A 23550-nucleotide genomic window follows, 5' to 3' on the forward strand; every position below is an offset into this window, starting at 1 on the left:
TATTTATTTTGTGTTGTTGTTGTGTTCTGCTTTGATTGCGCTTTTCTTGCCAAGGTTATTTGCTGTTTTTGGTTTGTGTGTATGTTTACGCATATTTACAGCAAATTAAATTTGATTTTTATTCAAATTTGGCCTGAAATAACTGCAATAATTTTTATGAAAGTTTTTTTATTTATTTAACTTGATTATTTTTGTTTTTGTGTTTTCCTTTCGTAATTTTTGGACGTTGAATACTTGAGAAAAATATGAAAATTTACAAATTGAAGAAACAGTAGAAAAATATCTAAGAAAAGGAAAAGTATTTTTAGTCTAAGAATTAATGTTTGCTCTTTTATGCTTTTTGAAGACGCATATAATGTTGTATTTATGGCATATTAAAATATAATACCTTTATCTTTCTTTAGCTGGAATATATAGCTTAAGTAGAAATAGAAAAAAAATTTTAGTGAAAATAAATTTATTTTTGTTAACACTGAATTATACATCTCAAAATACTTTGAGAGACAAGAGTCCAAGGTTAGCTCAGATATTTCGAAAGCAATGTCTAACTAACGTGTTCTTGGATTAGAGATAGTCATACCAAACTATCTTTGTAACAGTATTTAAATACAAAAATTTAACGAAGAATATTTGGTTTAGACAGAAAAGGATTCAGCTTTTTCAGAATAATCCAGTTGTTTCTACTTTTCATAATACCTCAGCCTAAATGTAGTCAACGTTTTAAGAATTGTTTAATATAAATACTGTACTAAACAGCGATAAAATTGAAGAAATCATTTCTAACACTTAAGCGCTCAGTATAAATTAGAAATATATACCATCAACAAAGCAATTAATTAATGTAACATAAGAAAATAATATAAGAATATAAATTGTGGCCTACATTTAGGCGACTATTACTGCAACTGATATTAATATTAAGTTAACTATTTTTAATAAAAAAATGTTGCTTATCATTTATTCTTTACGAGATCATTCTTTAAAAATTAAATTATTATTTTTTTTTTAATTTTTCGGTACAAAAATTCAATCAAAATCTGTAAGTTAAATAAAAAAAATTCAAAATTAATTTAAGTTAATATTTAACTTATACCTCTATTTTAATAAACCCATATATCTTTGCGGATCTTCATGTTGCCACGCTATGCGCAGAAATTCAAGCATATTTCGTCAGTTCACCGTTACTTTGCTGCTTAATTATTCTGCATATTTTATGCACACAAGCACAACTACAGCTGTATACTCTCAAATGCACATGTATATGTAATATGTATAATTATATTACATACATATGCAGCATCATTGCGATGAATAAATTATGAAGCATCAGCTATGCATGAGCAGCTATTAGTACGCTACAAGTGCGCCACCGGAAGTATGCCGCTGCATCTGTAGCTAATTATTACGCAGATTGTTGCCGTAAGTGTACATAACAAAAACGAAAAGAAAAACAACATGACTCTCAACCAACACTCACGCAACCACAAATGAGTTTTCTTTCTGGTGCAGACAGCGAAACCACAACAACAAAATGAGTGTGTGTTATATTTACATATGGTGGATTGGTTGGTGAACTTCCTGGCTTCGTTAGTTTTCCGTTTGCGTTGCTGTGCTGTGCTGCGCGGCATTTTGTGCTGCTGGCTAATAAATCCAACTAATAAAGTGCTTTAATGTTAATCATCAATGCGTGTGGCGTATCTAAATAAGCAGGCACACAACCGCTCCATATCACAAACATACATACATATATGTATATTTTTATTCACACCAAATGTCACCGCTCATGTTTCATATGACTCCCTTGCAGTACTAAAAATGTAAATGAAGTTAAAGCGTGTAAGCTGACACCGGAGTTTATGATTACGCAGCAGCCGATCACATTATGAAGAGTGTGCCAGTATTTAACTCACACTTTATCAGCTCTCAGTGTCATAAGTACTGTGTTACAACAACAAATTTAATGACTGCCTAAATTATTTGTGTTGGCACCGGCTTCAAAATATATAATTATGCGTGGTTTCTGGGCATGGTAATGCTTTAAGTGTGTATTTTTGGGTGCTTAGGCGGGTGGGTTACCCAAATATTATGGTATATTCACCTGTTTGTTCATCTAGATATATTTCATTAACACACTTTTTGTGTTGTTGCAAAGCATAAAAATGTTCGAATGCTTCTGCATTCAGGCATAAAGGTGTGTATGAGGTCTTAAGCGACTTCTGTGTTATAAGACAATGTGCTTTTGTGTGAAGAGGTTAGTCGATCACTCAGAATTAAAAAGGAACTTCCTTTAACCGTTATATAATGTAAACAGAATATATTAAAGTCTTAAATAAATTCCAGTTGCAAATACTCTTCTTCATCAAAATCCGCTGGAAGAGTTAGTCTGTATAAATCTGGATTTTTATATCTCTCCTATCCAGAGAAAAGGTCAATTTAATGGCATAAAACAAAAACTCAGTCAACTCAAGCTATTATATGTGAGATGCAGTAATTTCATCGGTTCTTTAAATTGATTGTTGTCTTAAAACTGTATAAAATACTAATATGAGCTTTAAAGCTTTCGAAAAGTCATCATGCAGCACTATCTGTATTCGAAAAATTTAATCATAACGCTCTTTCTGACACTTTTATGTTCTTCAGCGTTTACAAATCGTTGCAAACCCCGTAATCTTCGGGCTCAATCTGCAATTTTCGGCTAATATCAGGGCAACAAATATGAATGAGAGCAGAATTATTGAGTTAAGCTTTTCAACATAAAAATAACTTTATTGAAAAAGCTTTCTAAAGCTTTTGTTAAAGAAAATTTTACTTTTTAAGTAAATAAATAATTTTTTTCGCTTGAATATTATTACATAAAGTTAATCCACAATATTCCAAAACCAAATGTAATACTTTATATAAACATATTCAACCAAAATATTGCCGCAAATTAATACTTTGTCAGGTTTACCTGCGAACATTGTCTCAGAAATATTCAACAACACTAATCTTCTGCAAAGTCCTCAAACTTTTGTATACTTCATCTTTATATGAAAGATCATAGTAATATCTTCGTTATAATATACTTCACTACAACAACAACAACAACTGAACCTTTGCTGTTAATTTATTTCACTTGTAGTAGTTTTCTTAAGCAAGTTTTATCCACTCACACTCATTGAAGTGCTTACCTAGTAATAATACAAAGCCACACATGCACATACACCCTCATATCATTGTATCCCTGACTATTTATTTTACATATATAAGTACATGCCCTAGTACATTATACAGACACATAACAACTTAAGCAGCAACATATTACCTTCGCCAAACAGTTCTAATCCATCTTCATAAACAAGAAAGTTTTCGAAAACAAATGCCGTTAAGTATTTGCTTACACTCGCATACCGCACCTTCGCAGCCTGCTACTTACTACTAGGAAACAGCATTTTGCGCGCGCGTTTTCGTCTCGTCAGCCTAAAGCTCTAAGTGCGTTTAGCTTTAAAGCACTTCATATTTAGACTGCGAAGCTTTGTTGAGTTTGTCTCAAATTACTACTTATAGTTGTTGGTAGTTTTTGTGTGTGCAGAATATAATCTATAATGTAGTAAAGGTACGAGCTTAACTTATTATATGCAGACACAAACTTAGTTGTTTATCTGTCGCAACCTTGCGATTCGAGTGTAGTATTTAATCCTTTCGTAACTAGCACATACATAGCTATCTATTGATACTTTTGACTTAATAAGGATTTTCTCGCTAAAGATGACATATTGAGCATGTGACGTTCGGTGTATAGTTGACGCCATTATAAAAGTATTTGTTTGTATTTATGTGTGTTTGTTTGTAAACATAAGACATTTTCAGAAGGTAAAATGTGTGTTTGTATGTTTCGTATTTTCAGCACATTAATTAGTGGATATTTCTGGGATTATTTTACGAAACAAATATTGTGACATTCTTCGATTTGATAATTTTCGAAGATCTTAAATTTTGTTGAAATAATAAATCATATGCATATGAACTCATATATATATTATTATAGTAATATCCAATGTATGACTGGAGTATAGCGAATCGTGAATAAGTCTAAGTACAAATTCTTTTAAGCAATTTAATCTATACTATGTATTATGAGAGTTCCCAACGCTCCAAATTAAAATACTTAAGTCCTTTTTTGTGTATAGTCAATGACACATCACCCCAAATGTAGGCAAGAGTCCCTTTTGGTACTTACAAAATAAATAAAATGAAAGACAGTATTGCATATCATGAGGCGCTTTGCAGAAGTTTAAATATCAACTCATCTAATTAAAAAAAAATATTTCTTGCGTATGAGTTACGAGAATTAACCGATAAAATTGTAAAACGAATTTCCATTTTTTTTTTCGTCAGGTGACCCTGGAGAAATTATTAATTATTTATTTCATTACGTTTAAAGATTTTTAAACAAATTTTTCCCGGCCTAATTAAGCAAAAACTTATAAAGCATCAAAAAAATTAATTTCTCTTTGATTCATACTTCATCTTAAATTTCAAATACAAAAATCATAGAATTACACAGAATTGCAGCCTACGGCAAATAGCACAAATTACCTAAAATTCACAAGAAACAAGCATCACGTTGCCTTTGATGTACGCTAAGCGCCGCGTCGCCAAAAAAAAAAAGCAAATGTAATATGCGCGACAACATTTAGAATTCCGATTTCAATAAAAATGGAATTCACCATTTATTATTGCCTTCGACATTTAATCTACTGGCACTCATTGTCTATGCCATTTTCTTTGCCACTTTGCATTGTCTTTCACAGTTGATGTGCTGCGAGTTCATTTTTTACAAGCCCCCTTTATTATTATTACCATTTCACACAGCACATTGGACAAAGGGCAACGAAGCAACCAACCGAGGGTTGCGCGAGGGGAGACATTAAAACGCTAAGCTGAGGGAGAGAAACGATGCCAAAGTCCATGAAATAACCATAGTCCATAGCGAATACGCCAATACATTTCAATCAATAAGATAACAATTGCATCATTAAACTGTAATATCAGCTGGCACTTGGGCGACCTTCAACCACCAGTACAATACAGAAACACAGCGTAGCTATCAATGGCACATATTGGCGATGAGATTGTTGTTGTTTAGTGTAATGAAGTGATTTGGGCATTAGGCAAAAGAATGACCAAACACCCGCTGAGATTTCAAATATTTATAGATGTATGACTTTGTGTGGGTGTCAGCAGCGCAGAAATAACGTGTTTAATATTAATTCGCAAAATGTAATGGAATTGCAAATCACAATTTCCCCACTGCGCGCAGCGCCAACAAAATGCAATAATAATAAAAAGAAGCGCATAAAGCAAGTAATGAAAATTTTTTTCACACCCTCCTATCGAACCACCCTCTCAGCGTATTTGAATTTCCGCTTACTGGCAATTGCGTTTCCACTCAGCCGCCCATGGCACCCCACCACTGTTACCGGTCATAACTTTCAGCTCATCGAAGATTGTTTGATTTCCACATTGATTTGTTTGGTTATTTTCATAAAATATGTTTATCCTCGAGCGTAATATTTATTCGTTTGGTAATGCTAAATCGTTTGCAATGACTTCTTTGGCGGCCTGCCTGCCTGCCTGCCGCAGAAAGCCTACTCTCTTTTCAAGCGTGCTCCCCTCGCGCACGCTGCCTTCTACGCTGTTTGACTGACTTTTTATCTGTTTACCGTTCGGCTTGTTTGCTTACAGCGCTTGTGTTTGTATTTGTATTTGTGTTTGGGCCTGTGCGGGCTATGTGGGCTTTTCGCAGCTTTCTTCTTTATTTGCCTTATACAAATTTGCCTGGAACAAAAAAGCAAAAAAATGAAAAAAAAAACTTTTCGCCAAACTTTCTTTCTTATTTAATATTTCGGGCGTTGCTTTTTTTCTCGCTTATGGTTTTTGTCTTTCGCTTCGAGGGGTGTTGAACTGTTTGATCTTCGCCTTTTCGCTTGGCGGATTGCAACGAATAATTTGATAAAAAAGCGAAAGCGGCATATAATGCTGAGTGGTGGGTGGTGGGTGCGGCAGCAATTGCCAAGGTGCATTCATACGCACATAAACAGTTAGCGATATTGTTATTCTTGTTGTTGTGGCAAGCGAAACGTACACTGATGCTGATTGAAAATTGAAATCGTTTTGCGTTTAGTTTATTGCGAAATTCTTATTATTAAATTTTCGTTGATAATAATATGCCAACCTTTCGCGCAAACACTCTCATAAATATCTATGTGTGTATGTGTGGCTGTGTATTGGCGTGTGGGTAAGTATCTCCACGTGTTTATTGATGTGTAAGGAAATGCGTGTTTTTTTTTTTTTTGGTTGTCGGCGTAGATTGCTTTTAATATATTAATACTTTTTCTGCTTGATTGGTGAGATTTCGTCGAATTTGCGCATATCTCTTTTGATTGCCTTTTGAAGTGAAATATTATTAATATCCTTTTGCTAAACGGCACAGCCGGCGCGTTGAAAATTGGATTTTGTAGGAAAGTGGCAAAATCATATCGCAGCAGTTTGTTGCGTAGGCCAGTTAATGAGTTGATCACAATCGGTATCGTAATAAGAAAAGATTTATAAATTGGAACCACGAATTTCAAAATTTTAATTTTATTAAGCTCTGCTATTATTTATTCTCGAATAACTGAATACTATTAATTCTCTTTTGCCTACGATTTCGGAAAAATTTTTTTTTTTCTAACCACGTATTTAAGTAGGCTGAAAAACAATCCATTGTTTCTCTGAGAGTTTTTTATATATTTCTGTTCAGAGATTTCTATTGCAGTAAATATATAAAACTGTAAAGTAGAGGAGCCTGGCAGTAAAGGCATTATCCTCTGGATATCACAGAGCTACGATCTTAATTTCACAACTCGATAAGCTCAGTTTATAAGGTATTATAAACCATATTGGATCATGTGAGATCCATTGAATCAATTGTCTTTAGTAAAGTTCTACCTGGGGAAGTTAAAAACCTTGTCGCATACCATTGCTGGAAGATGGATTGATAGGTTTCAACATTTTTTTCATTGTACATCATTTCAAAGACAAACATGGCGAATTATAATACTTGGATTCGAGATCACTCTCCTTAGTGTATGTATAAAGCGCTACAGATCTCTTATCTGGCAATTGGTGGTGTAAAGTTGAACTCAAAAGAGGCTTGTGAAAAGTGGCTGTCCGAACCCTTCAGAAATAAGGAGACTTCTACGAGGTGGGAATTATGAAGTTGCCGTCTAGATGGAAACAGATTATCGAACGAAACGACGCATATTTGAACTAAATCCGATCACTGTAACACTTTTTAGAAAGCATTGAATAAAAAGCAAAAAAAAACGGAAGGGAGATATTTGACAACAAATATTTTGGACCATAAAGGACAGATATTCACTTATCCAAGTGCGAACTTAATCTCGAAAATTTTTATACCTAATCTAACTTAACCGTAATAAAAGAAAAGGCGTCAAACTTGAAAGTACTATACATATACTATATTCATTGAGGTAAGTAAAATCGTCTTGCAGGTCTTCATCTGATTTTAAAGATAGGGTTTTCTCGTTTCGTTTAAATAAGCGAAATTGAAACAATTAACTCATTCAATTTTCTCTGAGGAGTGGAGAGCAGAAGGTTTTATGCTAATATATATGGTAGTACATGTTAGAATTAAGTCACTTAGACCGAAATATAGAGAAACATTTTACAAATTCTATTAACTAAATATTTTCTGCATGCAAATTGAAATTTTTCTGACCTTGTCTAACTCTCGAAATAAGTACTAACCTATTACTATTTGGCATTTAATTCCACAAAAAATTGTTCCGTTAAGACAAGTGGAAATTAGCAATCTAACAAGACAAAACTTTAAAAATTTTACTTATGTGCATATAAATCTAAGATTGCTATTTTATTTTATTTCTTTTTTGTAGGCAATTGCAGAGCGAGGAATAGCTTTATTATGCTAAATGGTGCTTTAAGAAAAATAAAATAGAATTCAAGTAGAATGCACACGAACTTATTATGAGCGATAGACAAGAAGGAAGACGTTCAAAAATAAACTTAACTAATCAAAGAAATGGACCCAAAAAGCGACCCATGGCGGAAAGTGTGTGAGACCCAAACACCGTCTTATATATATACTTATATTTATCTATAAGTAACTAGAAGACTATGTCGCGCGCATAAACAACACTTATAGGTCAAATTGAGACGACCGAAGAAAGTTGTAGAAAAACAAAAAGGAGAGACGTGTTGCTAAGCAGCCGCCGCAACAACAACAACACAAAGCAGTTTTGTCAGGCTGATAACCGTTACCTACGTAGGCGCAGCATGACAACGCCAGCTTCGATACGAAGCAAGTGTGTATGAAGCACACACATACTTGTATGCACTCGTGAACTATGGCGGAGTCGTAAAGCTGCGAACTTAATTTGCATACATAAGACTCTCGAGGCATGCAATAAAAATGATAAAGCCCTCGAGAGGACAGCAAACTGTCCCAGGAAGACTGGGAGATGAAGGAGCTGTTGTTCCGGCGGAGCTCCGCTGTTGGCGGCGCGGAGAATGAGGTTCCGGTGGAGCTTTCGACTAGTGCAAAACCAACACAGCTCAGTTTAAATATGTAGAAGGTGTTCGCTTTAGCGCATAAGCGTACTAGTGATGCTATGATAGTCCCCATACATATATATATATATAAATTTGTGTATGTGTGTGAGCAGGCGTCGGTGTTTTGTGAGCGCAAAAATCAACATTACAAGCAAATTTACAACACCAACCGAAAATAAAAGTTCGCCGAGTAAAACTAGGCCATCTGGTTTATTGTTGCTCTATTTTTTGGTCAAGTTGTTGTTGCTTTTCGTTTTTTTTTTTATCGGCAAAAATGGTGAATATCCCTTTCGCTTTTGGCAATTCGCTTTTCCTGGCAACTGCTACTTTTAGTGTTGGATTTGTTGACTGCTCGCTTGCTCGGTTGCTCGGTTGGTGGTGAGCGTTACACTTGCCCACCAAAAAGGCTCGAATTACTGTTTGTGCAAATACGGTTTTATTCGTTTTTAGATTACATAGACCACGGTTCGTTGGCGCTTTGATGGCCGGCCGGCCTGCCTGCGAGTTGGGTTTTCACGTTTTTGTTGGTTTACTAGTACTACGCTTTGACCGCTTCTGTAATGGTAGCTTATTTTTTGTTTTTCTACATTTTTTTTTCTGATTTCTTTTTCATTGTTTTAAAGCAGTGCCGCGGTCATGAGAGTGCACGAACTGCCGACATTCCACTTTGCAAATAGAGCCGCAGACCACTGCACGCCCGAAAAACCATAGCGTCGTAATTGCCCGGCACTACGCTATTGCCATCATCGAAAATGCGCTATGAAAATGAAGAAATGGTCTTTGAACTTTGCACCGAGCTAAATGGTTGAGGCGCGCTAAGGCAATCAGCAATAATTTAAAATTTTCAAATGAAATCTCGCTTTTACATCAAAGTAGCAAAGTGATTAGTGAGCAATCTTACTAAGCTGATTGATGCTCTGGAGAGTTTTATGTTAACCGAGTGTTGATTAACAAATTGGGCGCTGGGATTATGGCAATGAGGGAATTTTTGATTTTTTGAAAGACTATTTTTTAATGCACCAACTTTGAGTGTTGCCACTGTATTTGTATTTAATTGTTGCTTTTGGTTTATAGGTTATGACGATATGAGTACTAATGAAAATTATTTTTAAGAAATTTTGATCTTGATAGTGGAAGTAAATAGCGATTTTAGTTAAGACTGGAAACATTTCTTTCAGGGCTTCAAATACGTTTAATATATTTTATAATCAAGACTCATGGAAGGTGAGAATATGCTTTGTGGAGCCATAATATTCCACTGGATGGCCTTGAAATCATGAAAAATCAAATAGTGGATTTTATGAGAAATCTGAACTAATATTCTAGGAATCTGTATGCGTAAGACAAAAAAAATATTCCCTGATCGAAATATTATAATAATATCTTAAGACCTAGTAAATATCTTTATTATAAATAATACAAAGTTTGTGGCTCATTAAAACAAGTTAAATTTCTTCGTGGCCACATTTCATATTTAAAGTAAGCAACCATATACCAACTAATCAATATTAACTGAATTCAATAAAAGCATCTGTAGAAATTGTACGTTTTCATATATATTTTCTGTAAACAGAACGCTTTGAGAAACTCTTTAAACTTTCGCTTAAAAACTGCTACAGAAAATTGCCAGCAAAATTGCAAACCTTCCAGAAAGTAAAGAAACGCACATAAATCTTTAATATCCAAATCACTTAAATATTTTTCTATATTTGTGTACACATGCCTGTATATAAGATGGTCCGAAGCAAATAAGTATCACATTACACTAAATAGCCAAATAGCCGTCAACATATGGTTGGAACAAAATTAAAGGCCACAAATCAACCAAAATAGCATTCAAGTAGATGACCACACAGAGGTTCAAGACATACATATCTATATACACACTTGGGTGTATTGATGCACGCTTGAGTGGACTGCTGAACAAGTGTTTCCTAATAACTAACCCAAATAAATACAAACAAATCTGTTTAAAAGGTTCAAAGTGGACTTTTTTTTCGAAACGATTGATGCATACACGAATACAAACACAAATACTTTTAAGTGTGAATATGTATGTTTTTTAAACTTAATAGTAAAATAGGTTTTCAAGGCACTACATATTAAACTTTTGCATATGAAAAAATATTAAATATATATATGGACCGTACATAGGTTAAGTAACGGTACATTAGAATAAAGTATTTCTGAAGTATTTAGCATAAGTTTGGAGCGGCAATTTATGGATAAGAATGCTGGTACTATAACTAAAATATATTCTATAGAGTAACAAATACGAAGAATAGTAAATTCAGATAATTAATTCTATATATGTAGATACCACAAAAAAAAAATATTTTTAAATTTAAGCCATTAAAATTTCACTAGCATACAAAAGAAAATCCAAACAAGCAAATTTCTGTTTTCAACAAAATTATTGCTTTTGCTTATACCATTTAAGCTCTTGACTACTGCCTATTTTATCGGCGGCAGTTGTCAATGATTTATTGAGCGAAAAAAAGCAACATTCCAAAAACATCTTACGGCTCCCATTGGTGCAGCACATCATTGCAGCTGTCAAGTTGACACACACACAGACACAAACAAAAACACACAACAACAACAAAAGCAAACAGCACATTTTCGTTTATGCGCGATTTTACTTCTAGGAAACGTATTTTATACACTTTTTTATACTCGAACTGCCACAGCTGTCAGTTGGCAAAATAACAACATAAAATTGTCGAATGTGAAATTTATTGCCAGGTCGTGTGAGCGGCAACAGCCGTGTGGAAATTGTGGAAATGGTCAGTCACATGCATCAAATGAAAATAAACAAGCCGCATAAAGTTGAAGTGTACGTGCTGCAAGCGTGGGATAAATGTATGTGTGCGCCGATTTTTATGTTGCTGGTGTGTGAAAGCTTCAAGCGCTCGCCTTCCTAACAGTTTCTTTACGCGTACATTTATAGCGCACAATTTTACAAGTAAAAACGCTCTGGTATCGGTTTATTTGCTGCACATCGGTTTGTTATTGCTCAACTCTTAATTTTTTGTTGCGCTGCAAAGCCCACTTGTGTCGCACAAAAGCGGTTGATCACTCATACGCCGTGTTGTCCAACACAGTGTCTCAAATGCTTCTAAGCGCTTACTGCATATGAACCGCTTAGTTATAGCAGAGTATGCTTTTGCGATTGCTTTTGCTTTTGTAAATTGAAATATTGATTTGTTGTTGGTTATCAATATATTCTATTGCAGAGTTTGTGACATGCAGTGAGTCAAACTTCGAAGATGTTTTTAGGATTTTGGAAGTTGAGGTCGTTAAAGTAATTCCTATGAGAACTGCCTTATTACGTATTTATACTCTCGCAACAAAATTGCTAAAGAGAGTAATTTAGTTTTGTTCACATAACGGTTGGTTAATTCAGTAAGGAAAACCACCAGAAACTTTGATTTCATTATAAAGATGGTAGAGATTTAGATTTCATTATAAAAAAGAGCAGCTCTCAAGATGGTATACAAAATTTTAAATGGGCGTGGTTCGGCCCACTTATGGGTCAACATCCATATCTCTGAAACTACTAGACCAATATCAATAAAATTTGTGAACAACTCTAACCATCTAAAACCTTCCAAATGAATTCCGACTTTCAAGAAAACTTGAATACACTCTTCCTTTCAAATTTTAACCTATTTTCTCCCCATAAAAAATACAATTTTTAACACAGTTCCAAAAATGAGTAAAGTTTGTGCCACAGTCATCTCTTTCCAATTGATAACAACGTGCAAATTTTCCAATCTAAAAATGCTGTACACCATTTAATACTCTCAGCAAGCAAAAAACTATCCACTATCGGCCACTATTTCAGTTCAATGCTGGCTGCCTTCACGCTGTCGCACACAACAAATGTTTATTATTGCTCAATGGTCGCTGGCCGCTGCATGCCAAATGCAACAACATGGTGTTTTTAGTGGTCATCCGAGTGTTGTAAAGCCACATTGAGTGTACGTGGGTTTGTTCTAACGTGTGTCGGTGTGTTGTATTAGTTTTTGGTGCAAGGCTGAAAACAATTTTTTCACCATTTGCCCACAATAAATTTGCAATGTTTTGGGGAACAGCTGCGCACGGCAATGTTGTTGTGTTCATTGTGTGTGTTTGTTGGTGGGTACATGATAAATATTGCTTCACATGCTGCATTTTGTCTGGATACTACAGTTAGCAGATCGAGTGGAAAATGGTATTAAAACTATGCGCAGTTTTTTCATACAACTGACCGGTTAGCGGTAAGCTCACAATTGTGTAGCGATTAGAAGTGCCTAGGTTTATATATAGGACTATTTACATATGTGCTGTTGGACTATATTATTTCAGCCTTATAAAAGTTAACATAATCGAAAAAATTGTTCATAGCGACTAATATATGGTCTCAAAAATTGCACTAAAATAATAAAAATTCATTAAAATACACAGACTCCCCACTAAACTTCAATGAAACTCAAAAATCTTACAAAAAGCTATACTTTTTTGCTCTCACAACTCGAATGAAATTATTGAAATTGAACACCATTTGATGTCACCTTTCAAGTTGTTGCACTCATCAGGCACACGCACACACACACACTTGGGTGAGTATAAAGCAAAGTGTCTGTCGCGTGTCAAAATGCACATAAAATTCGATGTGTTGCCATAAACTAAGTAAAAACACTCGAGCGCCGTTGAAACACTTTCAATCCATTAAGTTTTCCACGCGCACAAACACACAACAACTACAGCAACTAGATAGCAATGCAAGTGTTGCAAAAGATGTACACACAGCTGATGTGGTTGTTGCTGTTGTTGTCTTCGGTGTTGACAGTGTTGTGAATGTGACATATAAAAAATTCATGAACATTGAGGCAACGCGACAGGCGGAAATGCACTATGGCATTGCCAACAAGCTGGTAAGAGTCACTTAACAACAACAACATGCGGAAAAAAACAAAAACAACAACGTTTGCAACAACTACTGTGAGCACTAGTAAGAGCAGTCAATAACAACAAATAGCGGTGGTAAAGGAAAACCGCTACTTTGACACAAACAACTACCAATACACCTATATTTTCATAAAACACCAACACTTCCCGCAGCAGCGCGCGCGCCACTGTTTGGCGCCGAGGCGACATCATCAATCCGTTGACATTTTGAATGCTTTCAAAATATTTAGCGCATCATTGCAACACTTTGCTGTCAGCGACAATATAACGGTGAAAAGTGCCGTTGTTAACAATAGCAACAACAACAGCTATGACGCTGTTTGCTATTAAGCCAAGATGCCGCTGGTGTGTTGCATATGCGTACAGCAACAATAAAAAGACAACAACAACAACAAGCAACATTGCTGATAACAGCTGATGTCAATTGATGCTGTTATCTTTGTTGTTGTTGTTGTTGTTTGCATGTCGCTTTTAACGCCATACCAACCGCTTGTTTAACTACTGACTTATGGCACAAAGTCTGCATCAACGCGCCGACACACGCACACACACACACGCACTCATTCAGTGCAAAAGCGTATAAATGTAGCATACATGCAGGCGCAACGGCTTCACAGTGAAATAGTGCATTGCATTTGCTACATTTCACGAATAAAGTGCGCGCAAACCAACCGCTGCAGCAATAAAAAATGCGCAAACAACACTTAAAAGTAAAATCGTGAACATTTTACATAGTCTAAGTGTCGGCAGTCGACAGCCGGCAGACGCTGGCGACAAACGATGCGCCTTTGATGTTCAAATATCGAAATTTGTGGCAATCGAGCGTGCAACATGCAACAGGCAAATATGAAGACAAAAATGTAGCGGCACTTTGCTGCCACTCGCCAGAAAAAAAAAACAACAACAATAATATATAGTTGTTGCACAAGCATTTTCAGTCACACTTTTAGCTGGACAAAGCTAAAGCGAAGCAAGGCAAGTGGAGATGGGAAATATTTGCTCTAGGCTGCCGCTGCACCGGAGCGAGAAGATGGAAATGGCAATAACGAAATGTCTTTTATGCACTAATGGAAATCCATCACATGGAAGTGGTTATTACACACATATATATGCAGGCATGAGCACACGAGCACACATACATATATAGTATATGTGTGGCTATGTGCATACCTTTGCGCCTGACTGCGCTTTTTACCAAACACTTCTTTCAATTCAACTTTCGTTATAGTTCGGCATCTTTCTTTGAGTTGCTTCTCGTTTTTATCGATAGCTGTTTGATTTTCGCCAGTTGCTGCAGTATGTTATTGCCTAACTTCTGCAGTCAGCATAGCGTTATTTGAACTCTTCCTTTCTCTGTTTGAGTAAAATACTTTTATAGTATTTCCTTTACATTTAGTTTTTTCTTTTTTGTGATTTTTTCCAGGGAGGTCATCTAGACAGTTAGTCACTCAATCGCTCAATTACTTAGTATGACAAATATAAGCGACACTAAAGCACAGCTAGTAAATATTGATAGAAATTGTAGTGCATAGTAAAGATATCTGAGCAGGTGCTGCGACAAAATTGTTAGCTACTGATTGTGGACAGCTGCAGGGTGTCTTAAAATGCTTATTGAATTAAATTTTCGGGAGGTAAATTTAAGAACAGACAATGTTCTGTTTTAAATAATAGATTTTTGCTTTAAATTATTATTTTAAATGATATAGAGAGCGAGATTTCTAGTGAGCCGGGCTTCACCTATAACATGTTGGATTCTAACACACCAACGAATCAGTCGACATTGAACACTTCCTGAATGAAAGCTTTGAGAGAATATTATTTCTAGCAGAGGAAATGCGAGTGAACCATCATTTGCAAATCAGTTTGATAGACAGACAGACTTTATGGTTATTTCTGAGAAAAATCTAATGAGTTCAAGCATAGTTTACGATATATACTCATGGTATCAAACATATAACTCTCCGGAAGAAAGTCTGTAAAAATAAATCTTTGGTGAACAAATAAACGTATCGTTTGCTCTTGTCAAAGGCTTTAATAATACGTGGGCTACATAGTAAAAATCATTGAATAACCGATTTTGGACACGAGGTTGTGGAAACGAATCTTATTGTTGTTGTAAGGTTTATCTAGACTTCGTTTCCCATACGTACAAACATATTATTATTTTTTGTGGCCTCAAGTATTTTTTAAATTTTTTTCTAGTTCTACTGGACCGATCATAACTTCGAGGTCGTAGATAATTTCGTATACCTGGGAACCAGCATCAACAACACGAACAATGTCAGCCTCGAAATCCAGCGCAGAATAACTCTTGCCAACAGGTGCTACTTTGGACTGAGTAGGCAATTGAACAGTAAAGTCCTCTCTCGACGAACCAAAATCAAGCTCTACAAGTCACTTATCATTCCCGTCCTGCTTTACGGTGCAGAAGCTTGGACGATGTCAACATCAGATGAGACGACACTAGGAGTTTTCGAGAGGAAAATTTTGCGCAAGATTTATGGTCCTCAGAACATTGGCAACGGCGAATACCGCAGACGATGGAACGATGAGCTGTACGAGTTATACGACGACATTGACATAGTTCAGCGAATAAAAAGACAGCGGCTACGCTGGCTAGGTCATGTTGTCCGAATGGACGAAAACATTCCAGCCCTGAAAGTGTTCGATGCAGTACCCGCCGGAGGAAGCCGAGGAAGGGGAAGGCCTCCACTCCGTTGGAGGGACCAGGTGGAGAGCGACCTGGTTACACTTGGGATCTCCAACTGGCGCCGAACTGCAAAGGAGAGAGACAGGTGGCGCACTATCGTCGATTCGGCTATAACCGGCTGAACGGTTGCAACGCCAATCACATACATACTGGACCGATGTACCTTCAATTTCTATCGCTGGAAGCACACTTAACCACAAATTTTAATTTCTAAAAAATTAGACAAAGTATATTGTTTTTCAGTCGCCATTTTTTGATTTTTCTTTTCAAAATTTCTGTAGTTCCCTACAGTGCGAGAATATTCTATGAGTCAGATTGCCAGGAGGGTTGGAATTGTGGTTTTGCTCACGTGCCAATTTTTTGAGACCACTTCACCTTCATTAGGGACTTTTATTTTAAATTTACACTTTTGATTTTTTTTTTCTTTAACTTTGTAATGTTAAAGAATAACTTATTAAAATGTTTAGTAAAAATATTAATTGTTTTTTACGATACTATAAAAGTGAGTTGAAATGTATGACCCTATACCAAACTGCCTTTGTAAGAGTCGAGAAAGGAGATCTTAAGTTAACTGAATGGTCGAACTTATCATTAAAGTGCCCAAGGAGTATAGAGTATGTTAATTCTCATATTTTTGTAGATGGTCTTTAATGAAGATAATGACAGCTCTGCGGTATATATTGGCTGCGGGACACTGTATATGGAATTATTTTTTTTAAAACTGTTACAAATTTATATACAATTTTAGGGTGAATTTCAGATATAAACGTGTTATTGTACAGCGGTTTCCATTAAAGTTTCTGTAATCTATCAAAATTTACTAAGAATAAATTTCTGTTCGCCAAAATCTAGTCAAAATCTAGAAAAAAATCAGCACTGCCCGTAATTTATATAATGCGCCAAAAACTATGCTTATTGATTTCGAATATTCGAATATTCACATATCGTGCCTAAGTACACTTCCACAACTTTAACTAAACTAAATCGAATTTCCACCAAACTCCATATGAATGTTGATAAAATTGCACAGCAAATGCGCCAGTCTCGCTCATTACTGAAATTATAGTGAATATAATATTACTAAATTGTAGCGCCATTTACTTATGGCGAAAAACACTTTATGCGTTGATAAGTCAGCGTGGAAAAACACATACACATTTTGATTTCTAATGCACGCTTATGCGCGCTTCAAGTCTGAATAGGCATAATCAATGTGTGTATAAGTGAATTAAAAACTTATGCGCAAGCATCTGGCAACGCGCGCACATGAACGCCATCAGCGCCCAGTGCCTATGAAAATAAAGTTAAACGAATGTTTTCAAGTAATTTTCAGTCATTTGGAGGCAATTTGCCGCCGCTTACCCATTAGCAAATGCAATTACAGCAACCAAACAGTAAATATATTTAAATATGCATATAAGTGTACACGGGTGTGTGTGTGGGTGTGAGTGTGAGTTTTATGCAATACGCTAATTTTATACAAACACACTCACACATGAACCGTTAACCGGCAACTGTGCGCTCTTATAAAATGCAAATGAATATGTATACCGTTATATGCATATGAGTATGAGCTCAAACGATTTATCAGTGAGTAAACACATACATATGTAGATATTTGTAAGCGTGTGTGTTCGTGTCATGCCTTTTTGCATGTGTGTAAATAAGTTACGTAAATGGCTGCCATTAGCTTCAATTCAGTTTTGTAAAGCTTTCACAGCGTCGCCGGTATTCGTGGTAGACCTCATTCTCGACAAGGCGCAATGGGTACACATGTAGCTAGCGGTTGGTCGAGCGGACGGGCGGACGGAGGGAAGAATGGATGGATGGACGGATGGTCGGCATTGGCAAAACCGAAGTGCCGAAACAAAGCAAAACCCATTGAACTATTTTTCAACACTAAGGTGCTAATTAAGCAGAGTGTTAAAGGTTAAAGGGAGGTGAGGCGAGGCGCATGTGAAAACAAACACATAAACACACACACACACAAATGTAGTTTGGGACACTTTGGAGCCATAGTGGGTCAGTGAGTGTGTGCGCTCGGGGCATGAATGAAAAATTGAAATACGCCGACAATTAGGCAGACAATTTAGCCACTACAAACACACCCATATGCACAATACACGCACACACATTCAAACAACTAAGCTCAGCGTGCTCATATGAATTCACATTTAATTTTATGAAAATTGCTTGGGGCCCATGTGTAGGCGCCAGACATGAATTTGGAAAATTACAAAACATTTAGCAAAATTAGACATATTCACATATGTGTCGGTGTGTGTGCGTGTGCTGGCCTGACAATTTCAGTTGATTGGAAATTTTGTGTGAAAAGTCGCAGCTGCAAGCAGCGTTGCCACTAATTTGTTGCTATTATTTAGGTGCCTAAAATAGAATAAAATAAAATGTGAAGTATTTATTAATAATTCATTTGCAATTTTCTACTAATACACCAAAAAGTCAATCAACAACACACGAACAGTTATAATCAAATAAAAGTCAATGCTGTAATATTTGGCTTTTAACACCTTTGGCACCTTGAACTGTGGCAAATTGTAGTGGCAGCAAAGGACATTATAACATTTTTTGTTTTTTTATTTGCTGTTTTACCACTCACGTCAGCTACTGAGTTCAGCATTGGTCACTGCACTGTGCCACATGAAAACTATTGCATGTGGTATGTGGCAAGTGCCTAGTGGCAAGCGACAAATGTCAACGGAAATGCTCATTCTAGCAAATGACGATTTAACATTTCCTTAATGAATGCAATTCTTAGCGTCACGTACAACTAGTTCACATAAACGCTGCGGGAGGTTGTGTTGATATGTGTGACAGAATTTTTTATGACCTCATAGAAAGAAGTATACGAACAGATAGATATATGTTTAATAGATAGTTTAGTAGTGTTCTCTCATCGACCCAGTAAGAATTTGTTAACTATATATATATATAATAATAATAACATTAATAGTAATTCGAAAAAAAAAAACAATCATGTTTTGAAAAAAAAAATCCAAAAAATTCCAATATCGCGCTTACTAGCTTTAATTTTGCTTAAAAAGCTTCTGAGAAACCAATAAGAAAGTTTTATTGATTGAAAATATCAAGATCATGATGTTGAACAGATTCCGAATTCTTTGAATTTTTTCTTGGAATCTGATTATTATTATTGAAAGCTCTTTTAAAGCTCTTGACTTATTTTACTTATTTTGAAACTTTTTTTAAAAGCTTTCTAGTAAGGTTTAAACTTTGATTTTGCAATAAACTAATGTATAACTGCAGATTATACAGATTTTTCTTCTCAGAGCAATTTTGAAACAAAGTCAATTCAATTGATATATTATTGAAAGCTCTTTTAAAGCTCTGAAAATATCATGATGTTGAACAGATTCCGAACTCTTTGAATTTTTTCCTGGAATCTGATTATTATTATTGAAAGTTCTTTTAAAGCTCTTGACTTATTTTACTTATTTTGACAATTTGTCTAAAAGCTTTCTAGTAAGGTTTAAACTTTGATTTTGCAAGAACAACTAGTTGTAACTACAGATCACACCGAGATTTCTTCTAAGAGCAATTTTGAAACTAATTCAATAATAAGTATTTAATCATATTTTCGGGAAAGTTTGATTTTTGATAATGATTTGGATAATAAATAGCGGGAGATCTTATTAGCTTTTACAGTGGTTAACGGTTAATTATAGTTTAAAAAGCTCCTGCATTAATTATATTTTTATTTTAAAGCTTTTTAGAGCTTTTAGAATCTTCTAGAACTTTTTAAGAGCTTTTAGAATTTTTTTATACTGTCTTTTTGGATTAAAAAAAAAATTAAATAATTTTTTAATGTCATGAAGAGCTTTTTGGAAGCTTTTACAGTTGCTAGCGTTTAATTATAGATTAAAAAGCTCCTGCATTGTTTCTTTTTTTACTTTTATAGCTTTTTAGAGCTTTTAAAGATTCTTCTAGAGCTTTTTAAGAGCTTTTAGAAGTTTTTTATACTGGTTTTAATTGACGTTTTGGATTGAAAAAAAGATAAATATTTTTTTATTATCATGATGAACTTTATGGAAGCCTTTATAGTTTTAACCTAGCAAATATCTGATCCCGAGTGACCAACGAATATTATCTACGAATACATATAATGTTCCATCCATCTGTTTTCTAAAAAAAAACACTTGATTTGTTGATTTTAATTTTAAATTAGTGAATTTACATTCACACCCACATACACGCCTACTCAGCTATTCCTTTAGCGCCTGTAGACATGCCGCAGCCACTTTTGCATGCAAAACACGTAGGACAGTTGGATGAAAAGAAATTTACAAATAGCCGACATTCAAGCGTCTGCCATGACGGACACGTACAGTTCGCGTGGAACGAGAGCGACGCTGTCGACAAGTGAATGTAATTAGCAAAGAACAACGCGCATAACTAACCAAACATGTACAAGTACAGTGAGCAGACATATTGACAGATTTACAAATGACACGTCAGCAGTTCGCTATACAAACGGGCATGTGTGTGTCTGATATGCATTTTATACACACACGATTATATTAATGCAAATATTTGTAAATGCTGGCGCTCGCCACTGACTGTGCGATAATTTAATGAGAGAACTCAGCTCTGATTGTTTGACCAAGAAGACAAGTAGAGGAATATTGTATGTCTGGCAGCTTCATGTCAAATATTAAACATGCTCGTAACTTTTGTTGCACTAAACTCACCTGACAGCAGCAGTTCACTTGTACTGTTGACCAAATTATCCATAATTGGTTGGAATGTATAAAATGTCAAAGTTTCCAACTCGTTGCTCTGCACATTGATGTTGAGTAGTGCGGGTGTGCCACGCAGTAGACCATTATCGAGTTTCTTTAGCTTGTTATTGCGTAGATTCAGCGTTTTTAGCGTATTCAAGCCGTCGAGAGCACGTTCCGATATGCGCTGTAATTAAGACAAATAAAGGGATATAATTGGAATTGCTTTACATACGAGCATGTGCATATTTGAGTAGATTAAGCAAGTTGAGGTTGGTGTAGGCTTGTCTTTTTTTCAAGAATAAGTAAAAAAAAAATACTTAACACTAAAATACTTAATACTAAACACTAACAGTAAATGAGTAAAACAATTAATGTAGTATACTTTTAGGCGCATAGTAATTTTATTGGAGACACATAACAATATTAAGAATCTAAAGAGATTTTTTATGCAAAAAGCTATAATAATTACGACTAGATAAATAATTAATTTTACTTAAACTATTTTTACTGAAAACATATTTTTAAAGATTTAAACAACCTTATTTATCTTGGAGTGTTTTCAACAGTTTTATGCATATGAGTGTAATTAAATTTAATTACAGCACAAAATGGACTCAACTTTCATAAAATACTTTTCGAAAGAAATTAAAATCACAGCTCTACGTTTATGATACTTAATTAATAAAGCGTAAAAACTAATATTTTCGGGTAATAAAAAGTTATAACCACTCCTCGTAATGCATATACACAAGCAGAAACGTGTGTATTAGTGGCTTAACGCCTATATGTATGTGTGTGTAAGTAAAGGGTGATTTTTTAAGAGCTTGATAACTTTAAAAAAAAAAAAACGCATAAAATTTGCAAAATCTCATCGGTTCTTTATTTGAAACGTTAGATTGGTTCATGACATTTACTTTTTGAAGATAATTTCATTTAAATGTTGACCGCGGCTGCGTCTTAGGTGGTCCATTCGGAAAGTCCAATTTTGGGCAACTTTTTCGAGCATTTCGGCCGGAATAGCCCGAATTTCTTCGGAAATGTTGTCTTCCAAAGCTGGAATAGTTGCTGGCTTATTTCTGTAGACTTTAGACTTGACGTAGCCCCACAAAAAATAGTCTAAAGGCGTTAAATCGCATGATCTTGGTGGCCAACTTACGGGTCCATTTCTTGAGATGAATTGTTCTCCGAAGTTTTCCCTCAAAATGGCCATAGAATCGCGAGCTGGTTGGCATGTAGCGCCATCTTGTTGAAACCACATGTCAACCAAGTTCAGTTCTTCCATTTTTGGCAACAAAAAGTTTGTTAGCATCGAACGATAGCGATCGCCATTCACCGTAACGTTGCGTCCAACAGCATCTTTGAAAAAATACGGTCCAATGATTCCACCAGCGTACAAACCACACCAAACAGTGCATTTTTCGGGATGCATGGGCAGTTCTTGAACGGCTTCTGGTTGCTCTTCACCCCAAATGCGGCAATTTTGCTTATTTACGTAGCCATTCAACCAGAAATGAGCCTCATCGCTGAACAAAATTTGTCGATAAAAAAGCGGATTTTCTACCAACTTTTCTAGGGCCCATTCACTGAAAATTCGACGTTGTGGCAGATCGTTCGGCTTCAGTTCTTGCACGAGCTGTATTTTATACGGTTTTACACCAAGATCTTTGCGTAAAATCTTCCATGTGGTCGAATAACACAAACCCAATTGCTGCGAACGGCGACGAATCGACATTTCACGGTCTTCAGCCACACTCTCAGAAACAGACGCAATATTCTCTTCTGTACGCACTGTACGCATTCGTGTGGTTGGTTTAATGTCCAATAAAGTAAACTGAGTGCGAAACTTGGTCACAATCGCATTAATTGTTTGCTCACTTGGTCGATTATGTAGACCATAAATCGGACGTAAAGCGCGAAACACATTTCGAACCGAACACTGATTTTGGTAATAAAATTCAATGATTTGCAAGCGTTGCTCGTTAGTAAGTCTATTCATGATGAAATGTCAAAGCATACTGAGCATCTTTCTCTTTGACACCATGTCTGAAATCCTACGTGATCTGTCAAATACTAATGCATGAAAATCCTAACCTCAAAAAAATCACCCGTTATATGACCACTCTTGAGTCCATGTGGCTGTCTAAACGGTTAGGTTGGCATGAAATTACCACTCACTTCATAGCCATTTACGAGCTTTGGCGCACACAAAGCGCACGTCTGACGGTCATTAAATTATTTAATTGCTGGCCAAAAGTGTAAATTTTCGCCTTTTATTTCTGCTTTAATTTCAGCCAAACAAAGCTGTTAAGTAACTTAATCACTCACTCGCTCGCGCACTCATTCACTGAACGCAGTATATACCCAGAACGGCCATTTTTGGCATTCTATTCAAGTCTCTTTTAGCCGTTAAGGCATTTTTAATGTGAACTAATTATTTCCTGATTAACTCTGGACATGAACTGACTCATCTATTTTTACCGGACATAACCGTTAAAGTATGCAAGTAACGGCATG

At 35.6% G+C, this 23550-nt stretch overlaps 1 protein-coding gene across 3 annotated transcripts in view; it reads right to left on the minus strand.

Annotated features, from left to right (window-relative positions):
- Positions 1–23550, minus strand: part of Con (connectin) — a 158958-nt gene that overhangs the window by 19877 nt on the left and 115531 nt on the right. For all 3 annotated transcript variants that reach the window (XM_029041027.2, XM_011188225.3, XM_011188233.3), the window contains exon 4: positions 21004–21220. In XM_029041027.2, the coding sequence (XP_028896860.2) occupies positions 21004–21220 (217 nt within the window). The remainder of the gene's footprint in view (positions 1–21003; positions 21221–23550) is intronic.

The sequence above is a fragment of the Zeugodacus cucurbitae genome, chromosome 4, assembly GCF_028554725.1.
Source record: "Zeugodacus cucurbitae isolate PBARC_wt_2022May chromosome 4, idZeuCucr1.2, whole genome shotgun sequence".
NCBI classification, from domain to species: domain Eukaryota; kingdom Metazoa; phylum Arthropoda; class Insecta; order Diptera; family Tephritidae; genus Zeugodacus; species Zeugodacus cucurbitae.